The following is a 14507-nucleotide window of genomic DNA, read 5'->3' on the forward strand; positions in this document are numbered from 1 at the left end:
AATGATTGATGTATGTTTGATAGTATGGGAGAGGTTTTCTTTAAGCACTTGTGCGTTTCCGTTGTATTACTACCGTACTAAAGAACTTAAAACACCACGAAAAAGCCTTTCCTCTCCTACTACGAAATGTCCCAGCGAAAAAATAAACACATTTACAGTAGACCCTGCGCCATCTTTCAGCACCAGTCTGACACTGTTTGTTTACGGTTCACCCGCCCCGATGCCGCAGGACTAATAGCTTAAATCGGGTGATGACAGGGTATATCAAACTGCTATTCAGTATATACAATTCAATTCATTTCTTATTTCAGACCCATAAATAAAGTATAATACATGTATGTACAGAAAGATTAAAATACAATTTTAGCCAAGGGAAATTGAATGTGCGGACTGCTTAAGTTAAATACCAGATTGACGTAGTGTTTCCAGAAGTTGTTGATGGAGAATATGTCAAAGTGAACTACCAGTCTTATGAGACTATTGTTTGAGTTGAGCAGGCGTGTGACAATTGAATGTGTTAACTTTCTCCTGTGGGTTTCAAAAGTGACAACTGCAGCTGATACAAACATGTGGCTAGCACTATCATATTTAATGTAGGCCAACAAAATTATAAAAGCGTTGTTGCATGCGACACGTAGTTTACAAATTGTACCCAGCGTGTATAGAGACCACAACTGAGCACAGTACATAGGAGAGCAAAAAGCGTGATACTGTATAGCTGTATACTCCTGTGTTGTTGTTTTTATTTTAATTTCAACATGTAATCACAAGACGTGGTGACGGCACACGCAAGCTTTTTCAACGTATATTAGTGCCGCCACCAACACAGGGGACAATACAATACTCATTTTCACCTGAGTGAATTTGAGAAAGTCGTGTTTAGTGCCGTTCCCAAGGGCACAAGATCGGTGGCATGTCAGGACTCGAACCCGTGACCTCTTGGTTCCGAGTCGAGGACTCTGCCGCTACGCCACACGACACCACTGTATTGTTACCATGTGGCTAAATAAATACATGCTAAATTTAGGTACCTAATGTACAGTATCAGAATCAAAAGTTACACTATCAATGGGAAGAATTTATTCCATTTACTTTACCATAAACATTATAATATCCCTTACCTACAGTAAATAAACGTGTGCCCCAAACATAATATTGCATTGTTCGGCCTTTTGTCCTTGTACAAATTGGTGCTATTGGCTCGGACACAGTTTGATGTGCATGTCTGTGATAGAATAACACTTCAAATTTGAACGTCTTTGTAATAATGATAATAATAATAATGATATCCAAACTAAATGGCTTCGCGTGTAGAGATTTTCAGAATTGTTTGAAGAAAGACGTTCTTTCAAAAATAATCATATGGCATTTTCTATGTCCGAGTAATATGTAAATAGTTTTAGAAATTTTTTACTTCAAAAAGTTTTTTTAGATTTTCTAAATGTCGTGTCCACTTTAAACTGACCGGCGGTACAAGATGTCCCACGACATACCCATATGTCACTAAACGAATAGAGTCCATCGATTCTGACAGGAAGCTCCATTGAAACAATGTGAGTCGGCATTCTCACCAATCAATATCTATCTAGTCCTGTTAAGTCTGTATATCACAGCTGGTGGCGTGTTTTTCTTTGAAGTATGGTTCCTTTATTAGCGTGTTACACCTCTAAATGCATCTTATTGACGAGTAATATCACGTCTATTACCAATTATTGGAGATTGAGTAGATTTTGCGCTGAAATAGCAATTACTTTGAAATTCTTAAAATCGCCTTCGTGGAAGGAGATTTCGTTTTCGGTTTGTCTGTTTGTTTGTTCGTTTGGTTGTTTCTTTGTTTGTGTTGAATTGCTTCGATATACTAGGGTACACGTACGCAGAAATGGGTAGAGTGGGATCATTTTTCAGTTGCCCGATACCTTCCACACTGCAATCTTTCTTCAGTAAGACATCTGGAACCACATGGTTCCCGTTTGGAACCTTTATTCAACCTGTCACTCCGTCTGGTTTCGATGTGACTTCTTTAGTGGCTAAGGCTTAATGGCAAAAATACACGAAGTCTGATGTCTTTCCAGCACCGTACATTTGGTACTCTCCAAGCAAAGGGTGGCTCTGGCTTGTTGCTAACGTGTTTTTATGTTTCTGATACTGTCTTGAAGCTAGAAAGGAAATCTGCGATTATAAATCTGGCACACGGATTTCATTTCAGTTCTCAGAGTTCACGGCATGCCACTTAGTCCTACCATGGAGGTTAAAAATCCTTCCTTAAACCATGAAATGCTGAAACTTTAGAATGTGTCAAAGAAACAAGCCTGTTACGGTCAAAACAACCCGGTTCTTGATCTTTGCCGCGCTGCTTGGGAACGACTTATAAGGGCGGTGAAATTTCCACGAGCCCGCAACAAGGTTAAATAAGATCAAGACAGACCGTGGGGTTGTTAGTCCAGTGTGTCTAGGGCAAGGTCTTGGAATTAGTCCATCCATGCTATTGCTACATAATGATCTTTATTTGTGGCAACAAAAAGCAGACCTTGCAGGGATGAGACTCCCTGAATTGCAAAAAATCTGCGTACAAAAATTGTAAATCACAACGGACAAGACAGGCTATAGGTAACAGACCCTAACCTCTACCAGGCGGTTTCGGAAGGCGGCTGGAAAGAGCAGATTTTACCAAGTAGAGAGTTACGAGTAACATGACAGGGGAGTTGGGCGCTAGAAAAGTACAGTTTACCGCCCCACTACATTTTATTGTTTGTTTGTTTGTTTGTTTGTTTGTTGTTTTAGTGTCCCTAACCGAAGTCAGGTACCTATTTTACACCTGTGTGGAGTGAGGAAACGTCGTGTGAAATGTGTTTCCCAAAAACGTCTATTTAGGAATGCCAGGAATCGAACTCGCGACCTCTCGATCTCTCGTGTCCGCTACCCTCAGGCCACCGCCATTCGACCCTACCAGCAGACCAGGTCATGGCAAAATGAGATCAAAACAGATTAAGGGCAACAAGCAGACACCCTTTCACTATGTCACCTTTTACTTGAGTGACCAAAATTGGATTTGTATAGTTTGAGGCACCAGCGACACACACAAAACGCACGAAACACACTTCTAGGTCAACGGAATCCGTTTGAACTACCAGTGCGACTTATGGCGCCCGCCTCAGCGGTAATGCTACTAATGGGGGATAATGAGACCAGGAATGTTGTGATTGATTCAAACTGAACAGCTCAGCTGTCCCTGGTTTCATCTTTGTGAAAAAAGTGCTTTCAACAAGTGTTCAAAGTAAAAAAAAAGATATTTTTCAAAATTTGACAGATGTAAAAATGCCGAAACATGGAAAGTCTAACAATCACCATCAAAATTATATTTACAAATTTAGACAGACGGGCTCGACACATGGTGCCATATAAATCCCCTACCCGAATCCAGGACGACAAATACAATGCCATGCTCATTACAGCACCGGACGTTACGTTAACTTGTGAAGCGTTCGTCATGAAATTTAATTTTTTTCCAAAAATATTTTCTTGTTTTTAAAAGTTCAGAATGCAGTTGACGTGTTCTTTGCTATTTACTGAGTCCACGTGCGTGACATAACGTCCAAGGTACAGCGCACATGGAACAAACAGTTCTCAGAAGCAGTGACTACGTGAACTTACATTGCCCCCACACTGTTGGTCAACGTGCATTTTACCGTAAACGGTATGGCACGAACACGACATACTAGGTAAACAGCAGGGAACACGTAGTACCACACGGAACATGGCTGCCAATCGTAATCAGCTGTTTAACTAATGACAGCATGACAATTCGACCAATGTGACTACATTTTCTACGTTTTGACCCAAGTTGACTGGGCTATGGGATCGGTCCAAAACACAGTGATAACATGTCGTGCCGGACCTTTTGCTTATAGGTAATAAGGAACGGTATGGGTATTATCAATGGGGTCGGCCCTATGTTACGACAGCCCTATGTTACGACAGCCCTATGTTACGACAGCCCTATGTTACGACAGCCCTATGTTACGACAGCTCTATGTTTTGACGCCCCCTTTTTTCAACGCGATTATGGCTATGTTCAGACACCAAATGATAAATTGTAAATGTATGGAGTGTAATGATCTCGAAGAAAATTTTCACGTAATAAATTGTCACTGACAGTGTTTCCGCCAGACTGCAGCAGAGATACTGAGAGGCCGTCCAGTTCAGGGAAGTGCCGGGTCGCGAATTAATTAACTAAGGGAACACGTCGCGAAAATTAATTGAGGGGGCGGGGCATTTGTTTACACTTGTTAACAAGTTGAAACTGTCCACAAGCATTCCACATTTTTTACAAGTGTTGACATTAAAAAAAAACACTGCTACAAATGGCAAACGTATCGCCAGTAATACTTAATTAGGACATTCTGCTGCAAAACTCCGAACATCGGCATCATTTAATTGTAACCTCCAGTAGCGCCTGCGATAGCCGGATTTTAATAGTGAAGAGCCTTGCTTCGTCCGTACTTCTTCCGTACTAGCAACATTTCCGGTGTAAAGAAGCGTCATCTTATCTCTCATACACGAGACAAATTTTGAAAATAACTTGGCTGTATCGTAGCTTTCATTGCTGTTTTATTCAACAAAAGTGCTCCTTGGTTGTAAAATGATCACTCATCTGGTGTCTCCAGTACAGTTTCAAATGGTAGCGTGATCGTAGCGTGCGAAAAATCGGCGTTAAAAGTCAGAAAATCGCTGGAAAATAACTTGCAGCACACATTCGCTACCTCGCCGTAGAAGAAAATACGCGCATTTTCTCATTAATATAATGCTAATATGTAAGTAGCAGCGTGAACTCTACGCTCTGATTTGTTGACCTCATATGACCTGCGCTCTGATTGGATAGAGCCATCTTTGCAGAGCTGCAGTTTGTTTGTTGGCGAAGAGAGTTACACTACGCTACTTTCTACGGTGTTTCTACCACTACTTAGTAACATTCCATTAAAGAAATTCATTATTAAGAATTTTTGGGAAAATGTATGTATCCATATTGAGTGGTGCCTTTTCAAGCAAGCCGGAAGTGTTAGCGAACCGCGGCGTGGATAGCGAACTGCGGCGTGGATTTTCATGCAACCCGCCCGCTACAAGACCATCAAAAACGTAACTCCCAAAAGAGAATTTTCAAATCTGAAATGATTTTGTTCGATGAGAAATATTTGTGGATACATTTTACCGGATGGAAACTTGAAAAACGGGCTTTAATGAGATTAACGTATGCGAAAGGCGCCGACATCAATTGTTCGTCAGCATTTAACAATAACAATAGCTGTTGTAACATAGGGCTGTCGTAACATAGGGCTGTCGTAACATAGGGGTGTCGTAACATAGGGCTGTCGTAACATAGGGCTGTCGTAACATAGGGCTGTCGTAACATAGGGCTGTCGTAACATAGGGTATGAACCATTATCAATGGCACATATATGGTACGGGACTGCCATTACGCCGGCTTCACTACACATACATAGTCACACTGAACGATGCTCGGTCATCAACCGATTTTAAAAATCGCCCAATGACAGAGAGAAGACCAGCCGTGTTGCTACCGTATATAGACTTAGGACCTTGCAGATGCGTCAATTTAACTATTTCCTAGATGTGGTGTATAAGCCTACCAGAAAAGTTAGACTTGTCTATGCGAAGTTTTCCTCGCTTGTGGGCCACCGCGTATAACAGTTGTTATGTAACGTTATTACAGCCCTAATTTCCCTGTAGGGAACAGATGGATAAAGCACGGTTCTGGATACATCAGGCCCATTGCACCTTATGGAATACACCTTGCTCCTTTTAGTGACCTTTATCGTAAGAAGTAATGGATTCGAGCAGGGAATCGATATATGGAAGTACCGACTCTCAGCTGTCGTTCCTGACATCTGACATTAGGTCAATATGGCGAGGGCCTGTACTACTGTATCCAGAACTATTGCTTATCTAGTGCCTATTCAGAGCCGTGCCTATCTAGGTCTGTGCCTGGATTGATTAAGGTTATCCAAGATCATAGATTCGCCCCTAAGCATGGTTCTGGACATTCCGGGATATCCAGAACGGCGCCTATTTAGTTCTATGCCTGAGTGGGTTAGGGTTAGGATCAGGCACGGTTCTGGATACTTTCTATTGTATCCAGAACCGTGTACATCTAGTTCTATGCCTGGCCTGGATGTGTTAGGGTTAGGGTCAGGCACGGTTAATGGATACGCGACACGGTTCTGAATAGTCTCCGCGTATCCAAGAACGTAAATTTGCCCAAGGCACGGTTCTGGACACACGCGGGCTATCCAGAACGGTGCCTATCTAGTTCTGTGCCTAAATGGGTTAGAAAAAAAGGTCCCATTTAACTCTGTGCAGGGCATAGGGGTGATGCCCATCTCTTTTTCTGTAGCCCTTGGGCCACACCTTGGGCAAGCACCACAGCAGGGGGCTAGCTCACTGGTAGTGTTGTGTGTTTGACCTTCCCATACTCTTTCTCATATATGCTGAGTGCTAAGCAGAAAAAGCAGTATGTACTCGCAGTATGAAAGTAAAAAACAAAATAAAACATCAAGAACAGTTGCCTGAAGATGCTTCCGGCAAAATCTCTCCACGGAAATCACCTGTTTATAAGTCTGTGGGAACAACAAATCCTGAGATTACGCGATATGAGGAAAGTCATAACAATGCTCGCCTCTCCCAGGCACCTCGGAGACCAGAACACGCCAGTTGAGCTCTCACGGATTTCCGTTAGAGGAGCAATATCCGCAGTCTCATATCTTGGGATTTTCTTCAAGGTGATACGGTCCTCCTAAGATTTGTGACTTGGCCTGGAAAAAACTCTAGATGTCTTCTGGGGTAGAAAAAAGAATAAAATTACTTTCCTTTTTGTTTCAATACAAGAAACAAGAAAATACGCTTGCTTCATAACCTTTCAGATACAATCATATAAAATGAACACTGGTAGGGTTGATGATCCACTCTCACCAGGATGGACCCCAAACTCTTTTCAATTAGTATGATGAGTTTTTGACGTGTGGTCTCCTCAAACAAGAGACATCATCTTTACGTGCCATCCGACGGGAACACTGCAGTTGAGCTCTTACGGATTTCCGTTAGAGGAGCAATATCCGCAATCTCATATCTTGGGATTTTCTTCAATGTGATACGGTCCTCCTAAGATTTGTGACTTGGCCTGGAAAGAACTCTAGATGTCTTTTGGGGTAGAAAGAGATTTTTCTTTCTTTGGTCGTCAGAAATACGCTTGCTTCATTATGCATGTTGCATACAAATGAAACTTACAAAAGAAACTATAAAAGTGAGTTTTTTTTAATTCTGTGTATTTGGTAAAACAAATTCAAATCTTCAACTACTAACTACAATTATTCACTTACCATTTTAATTCTCAGCCATTGGTTTCAGTCCTTTTCCCCGCAGGTCTGGCTGTCAGTCGTCAACCTTTCCATCTTCGAGCTCTTCGTGCTGAAACTTACTAAAGCAGATTTTTAGCTAATCAGTAATTTTTTTTTTCAATACTTTCTCTTTGTTTCCAACAGGTGTGGCTGTCAGTAGACTACGTAGCGAGCACTGCCTCCATCTTCAACCTCTTCGTCCTCAACCTTGACCGCTACTGGAGCGTCACCACTCCACTGAAATACATGCGGAAGCGCACCAAGAGACGAGCCATGGCCTTCATCGCTCTGGTGTGGGGAGTCTCCTCTCTCTGGATCATCCCCATCGTCGGGTGGCACGTCTTCGAGTTCGGGGGAGTCCGGAAAGTTCCGGGTGACGTCTGCGACACCGAGTTCAGCTCCAACTGCACGTTCAAGGTGCTGACGTCACTCTTCAACTTCTACTTCCCCATGATCCTCATGAGCGTCATCTACGCACAGATCTACAACAAGGTGCGTTTGTTTGTTTGTTTGTTTGTTTGTTTGTTTTATCTTGAAAGTTCATCTGTGTCGGTAGAAGTAACTATGAAGCAAGTTTGAACTGTAATTTTTAACAGAAAAAACTGGACGTACCATAATTTTTGACTGTGCAATTTTAGACTTTGTCAATGAATCAGGGCATTTCAACCATCTCTCAAGGGCGGTCTAGAGAGACGGGGACGGGGAGACGGGGGGCGCCACAGACTTTCTGTAGCCTATAATTCACTGCTCACCGAGTCATGTTTCCATTTCCATTTGCATGGCAACACAGAAGCGGTGGAGCACTCATCCCTGTCATTCTGCCTGCCAATCGTTCTATACACGTGCTGTCAACCTACTTTGTTCGGACACACAGTCACACAAATTCACATCTCAGCCACCCAAATAAGTACTTCCGTACCTAGAGTAATAATTACGACTGTGCTATATCATGTTTTGCAGGTCCGAAAACGACACAAGAACCTGAGCGTCCACATCTCGAGAGGCTCCGTTCCGACCGAGAACGACATTAAGATGCACGAAGGACTCAGAAGATCCTCCACGTCGGAACTACAGCGTCTCAGAGCCAGACGCGGGTCCTTAAGCGTCGCTGGAGACAAAATCCGAGGGACATCTCCTGAGAAAAAGTCGTCGCCAGCGAAAAGTTGCAACGGTCCACGCGGTAGCCAGCAGCCTGTGTCCGTCCTGGCGAAAATGACCTCCCAAAACAACACAGCAGTTCACTCCGTGATAGACACAGTTCCCGATGACGTGAAGTATCTGTCTGTGGACAACAAGGAGTCGTGCAGCCGCCGCTCTTCGGGCGACATGCCGCCCATCCCGGAAGACGAGTCCGACCTGAAGAGCGAGAGAAAAAGTAGTAAAATGAGCTGGCCTGGAGGTTGGTTTGTTTGTTTGTTTGTTTGTTTAGGAAGCCCCCGTTAGTGATAATACATCACTATTCTTCCTGGAGTCCTTTACATAAAATGCAGCATTATATCATTAACTATTATTTACATACACTTTTAATACATTCAAGAAAACTTGTCTCATCGACATTTGACATACAGAAGAACTTTATTGCGCAACAGATGTAGCGGGTACAACGTATGGAAAAATATACTATTATTATTACATAGTTTGTGGTATTAACATACACATATGGTGGTGGTGAGAATATCTAACAGTTCTACTAACTGTAATAGGAATCTGGTCTGCTTCATAAACAATGTATAATATAACAAAAGAGAGACACTAATTATACTAATTTTACTCTATTGATACAATGTAGTAATAAATTGTGATAATGATAATACAGTAAATGTCATTGTGTTACAGGTAGACTCAGTCCAAGAAGATCCATAGGGGATCCGCAGGGCTCCCCCAGCAAGCAGGCGTCTGCAAAGAAGAGACTCAGCCTTACGCGAGGGAGCCTTCTCCGCAGGATGAACCTGAAGAACCGTTCTCGCATGCACTCGGAGAGAAAGGCGGCCAAACAGTTGGGCATCCTGATGGGCTGTTTCGTCGCCTGCTGGCTCCCGTACTCTATCCTCTTCGTGGCGTTCTGTAACAGCACAGACATAGGCGAGAACATTCTGATCGGCGCCACGTGGCTTGGGTACATAAACTCGACGATGAACCCGTTTCTCTACCCGCTATGTAACGATAACTTCAAACGTGCGTTTAGAAAGATGTTGGGGTGTGGGGAGGGTTCGCAGCTGCAGACCACTACGACATCGCGCTTGTAGTGAACGTACATCGTCTGATGCTTTGAAATTAGGCGGGACTTTGGGAAGAAATGATGTCTACAACGGCATTCTTCGCCTGGTTTGCGTCGGGAATGGAGTACGTATCCTTGTTTGAGAGACAAGTTGAATTGAGGACATAAACTTGTTGGAGAGAAAGGTTTGCTCTGAGTTCGAAGCACTGCTATTGGAGCACAAAGCCATGCTTTCGGAGTACGTCTAATAGTTTTGGTGTGGAATAGGGGCCGCCATTTTTCAAGATGGCGGCGTGATTGCCAAACTTCAGTATTTGTTTAAAACGCTGGTGTATTCAGAATATTTAGAATAAAAAGGATTATCTGTGACATAGTTAAAAAGTAGATTTTTTGTCTCAACTCAGAACTCACTGTTTTCGTCTGGTCGTTTGGTCTGAATATATCTGTAGTCAGTGGCTGAAACCAAGAGTTCTAGTGTTGTTCTTGTCACAGGAATAAAATGGACAGAAAACAAAATATATAGAAGCACTCTTTAGATTACCTGTAAACGTTTCTAAACACGCCAAGCTTGCCTGTTGTGTTGAGAAAAAACAAAATGTCCAACTAAAATCATGTTCAGTATTCTACTTTACCCAAAGATTTTATGAACGTGATGTGCCTTTAGTCATAGTTTAGACGGTGTAAACGGGAAATAGGTCTTTGTAATAGTGAAGTAATGTTCAACACAACTCATAACTATATAAATTCGCCGCCAAAGTCGCTCAACTATGTCTATGCCCCCTTCTTACTGAGGTTGTGTAACCAGCGAGTGACCAAAACTAGCAACAGTAATTTAACAAATTTCATTGATAAAACTGTTAAATGTTGTCTTTCAAGTCATACTTTACATCATGGATCATCAACTCCATTTTTGGCCGCTGTACGGTTTTCGACCAGTGAAAAAGACCTTCTTGTACCGTCAGTGTTCATGTCCTGTTATCATTATATTGTACAAGGAATTTAAAGCTGTCAGAAATAGAAGGCAAACGTGCAATATTATCGTGCTTGAATTAAGTGTAGATTCTTAAAACAGTTGCTATTTTCTGTCATTTTTGCTAGACATAAAGCCAAAGTTATGTTGCGTATTTGAATGTAGTCAAATACTGCATCGTTTCATGCTATCGTGTAGATTTATTACGTGACATGGCTGTTTGTGCAATAGTGACTTGTTACTTTTACGTATCTTTTTTTCTTATGGTGTTATTTATTAAAGCGTTTATAAATACGAACTCGGACATGAAACCAATAAATGTTGGAAACATCGTCGTTAAGAATCTTATACTCTGTAGTTTACAAGTAAAACTGTGTTTTGTTGAAGAGTAAATACGAAGTGATTTAGTCTTTTTAAAATCTGTGGAAGTCAGTATTGACTGTTATCATAATGTGAACATTCTACGAATAAAGAATATTGTTGGGTTTTCTGTATAGCTGTGTTGTGTTGTGATTAAGATTTTTTTGTCCAACGCACATCTGCTTTAAGATAAGAATGGTATGTCGACGTTTTTCCGTAAGAAGACAACAACTAAATTCTACAGGACACAGGCACGACTGTCGTGGGAAAATCCTCAGCAGTTTCCAACTATACAACGATCACGCACAATATGACTTGGCCCTTACCCAACAACATGTTTTATTTTTTCGCTTCTAATTATTATCCATCTCCCATATGAATAAAAGAACACATACAAATAGAACTAGAGAGGCCGACATTTGCTTGGGAGCAAATACAGCATATTTCAGTCCATCTCCCTCCCACGCAAAAGTGGACTATTCCAAACTTACCCCAGTGTAAAACTGGCAAAGGTTCTCAAATAAATGAATTATATAGTAGCTATGTGAGAACAAAATTTGATTATGCAAGAACAAGCACATTGAATCTCGAAAGCTTTACTAATCTTATTACAGGTATGCAAATACTAACAATGATGAGATTTGATACATTTTGAAGGTCTTGGGCACATAAAATTGAATGTGTGGGTCATTACGCACAACTTACGTGCAATGTGACCTCAGGTAACCCGCAATGGAACACGTGTTCCATGGATGGAACAGGCCATTCTATACATAGAACATGGAACGGGTATAGCACTTTTGGCCCTTTTTTTGCTGAAAATAGCCATTAAAGTCCCCCAAATGAGTCATTTGGAAGTGGTGTATGCCAAATATGTGACTGCTATTCTGTAGACACATGTTCAAGGTACCCTTATACCAAATTTCAGATCATTTGGTTGTAAAACCAGGGCTCAGGATCCAAAAATCCATTTTTGGGCAAAAAATGCCCCAAAAAACCTTCATAAAAATTTTTCAAAGGCATGTATAAAAAAAATGGAAAAAACGCCTGGGGGTATTGGCCCACTCTACCTTCATGCCAAATTTCAAGTCATTTGGCTGAATGATGGCGGAGTTGAATCCCTTTGACTGTTTGGCAGGAGAAGGAGGAGAAGGAGAAGGAGAAGAAACATGAGAGAACACAATATATTTCCTCCATACCATGGTATGGACTGAAATATAAATACACATAATAGAAACAGTTAAAAATATGACTATGGTGAGTACAGACTAAGTAACGATCACAATGGTTTTGGTTTTGTGGAAATTTGAAGGGCTTTATTCGTTACAATTCTAACAAGAAATATTTGAGCTGCACTCTATGTTTCTGGATGAGGCCTCAACCTGTTTGAACTAATCGCCCTCACTGAGAAGATGCGATAAACGGTAGACAGGTACATGGCGTTATCTACCCGATCGGGACAGCGTTCACGCTTATCTGTCGTCTGTTAGTTCTTCTTCGCCTCAAAGCAAATAAGCGGCCCGAGTAGTGAACCGTATGTATGTTCGTAAAATTCGTATGTATTTTCGTAAAATTCGTATGAATCCCTTAAAATTCGTATGAATTCCGTAAAATCCGTATGAATTCCGTAAAGTTCGTATGAATTCCGTAAAATTCGTATGAATTCAGTAACTGATTTTTCGCACCCCTGCCTGTGGACATATCAGTCGAGCCACTTGTTTCTGGGTGAGGCCCCGACTGTTTCAACTGTTCCCTTGCACTGCGAAGACACGATAAATAGTTCATTAAACTGACGTTATCTGCCCGATCGGGACAGCGTTCGCGCTTATCTGTCGTCTGCTAGTTCTCCTTCGCCTCAAAGCAAATAAGCGGCCCGAGTAGTGAACCGTATGTATTTTCGTAAAATTCGTATGAATTCCTCAAATTGAATTCCTTAAAATTCGTATGTATTTTCGTAAAATTCGTATGAATTCCTTAAAATTCGTATGAATTCCGTAAAATTCGTATGCTTTCCGTAACGGATTTTTGGCACCCCTGCCTGTGGACACTATGATATCAGTCGAACCACTTGTTTCTGGGTGAGGCCCCGACTCTTTCAACTGTTTCCTTGCACTGCGAAGACACGATAAATAGTTCATTAAACTGACGTTATCTGCCCGATCGGGACAGCGTTCACGCTTATCTGTCGTCTGTTAGTTCTCCTTCGCCTCAAAGCAAATAAGCGGCCCGGGTAGTGAACCGTATGTACTTTCGTAAAATTCGTATGAATTCCGAAAATTCGTATTAATTCCGTAAAGAATTTTTGGCACCCCTGCCTGTGGACATATCAGTCGAACCACTTGTTTCTGGGTGAGGCCCCGACTCTTTCAACTGTTTCCTTGCACTGCGAAGACACGATAAATAGTTCATTAAACTGACGTTATCTGCCCGATCGGGACAGTGTTCACGCTTATCTGTCGTCTGTTAGTTCTCCTTCGCCTCAAAGCAAATAATCGCCCCACATACCTGACCCAGTTATCCGCACATTAACGTACCAATCGCGACAGCTGTTACAAACTACTGTCTTGTCCTACAGATGATTAGATTCGATCTCCGAGCAAATGTAATGATCCAAGCCAGTCTCGGTGTTTAGCCGTGGGGTGTGTCTTTGGAACATTAGCATTTAAATTTAGTACATCTTTCTAGTTGTGCGCCCTTTAACTCAGAAAATCTAGAGATGCGCATGATGCGCTACTAGAAAGATGTACTTAAAAGTTGAAGGGAAAACGTGTAAAACGATAAGACTGAGCTGAATGACATATGCATCTGCTTGGTGATAATGACGCTAAAAGAAAACAGACGACAGTTCTCCAAAGTTCCCGCCAACATTAGTTAGTCTTGTGTAGATAAGAATGTATACAGATCTGTTGATGGATCTTCTTTTTGTGGCAGCATGCATCATTTAAGTAACCAATCTTGAAAAAAAAACGCCAAAAAAGTGAACATTTTCATTTCATTAGTTATCTGGGCAAATCTTCAGAGAAAAACCAAATGATAAACATTTCGACAATAGAGCATTCTGGGAGACAAGTTAGCAGTACGTGTTCTTTTATTGGCTGATTTCCTAATTTTGCCAGCCCAGAATTGTCTAAAGGTAGCAAACTTTTAATCGTTTTAACGAGTTTTTGGTATGATGTGTGACACCTTCACAGTATATGGACGCCACCTAGCTATTTTGTCGTAAGCTGTATCTCTTTCGTCCATCCGAATTAAAGTGTATAATAACTTAAATATATGAAATAGGGACACACAGTATGCGTATCGTACCTGGTATGAAACTCATACAAACACAACAGCAGATTGACACTTTAACATTTATTCGCTTTCATAATGACCCCCACCTCCGTGGAAATCTCTGGCTTTTATCAATACTTGACCTGTAACATGTTACATGTACATGTACCAACATTGTAGTCGACACACAAGTCAGTTTAAGTGCAAACGTGAGGAGTAACCGCTGCACATGTGAATTTAACACTGTTTTACAATGTTATATCTTCCTTATGACGCT

The 14507-nt window shown here is 41.6% G+C and overlaps 1 protein-coding gene across 1 annotated transcript in view; it reads left to right on the forward strand.

Moving 5' to 3' along the window:
• LOC109486450 (probable G-protein coupled receptor No18) overlaps positions 1–9915 on the forward strand; it is an 11087-nt gene extending 1172 nt beyond the window's left edge. Inside the window, exons 3-5 of the mRNA XM_019790280.1 lie at positions 7554–7913; positions 8388–8808; positions 9246–9915. Coding sequence (XP_019645839.1) covers positions 7554–7913; positions 8388–8808; positions 9246–9655 — 1191 coding nt within the window. The 3' untranslated portion in view covers positions 9656–9915. The remainder of the gene's footprint in view (positions 1–7553; positions 7914–8387; positions 8809–9245) is intronic.
• Positions 9916–14507: the final 4592 nt, after the last annotated feature.

Source organism: Branchiostoma belcheri, unplaced genomic scaffold (assembly GCF_001625305.1).
Source record: "Branchiostoma belcheri isolate BF01 breed outbred unplaced genomic scaffold, Haploidv18h27 scaffold80, whole genome shotgun sequence".
Lineage (NCBI taxonomy): Eukaryota > Metazoa > Chordata > Leptocardii > Amphioxiformes > Branchiostomatidae > Branchiostoma > Branchiostoma belcheri.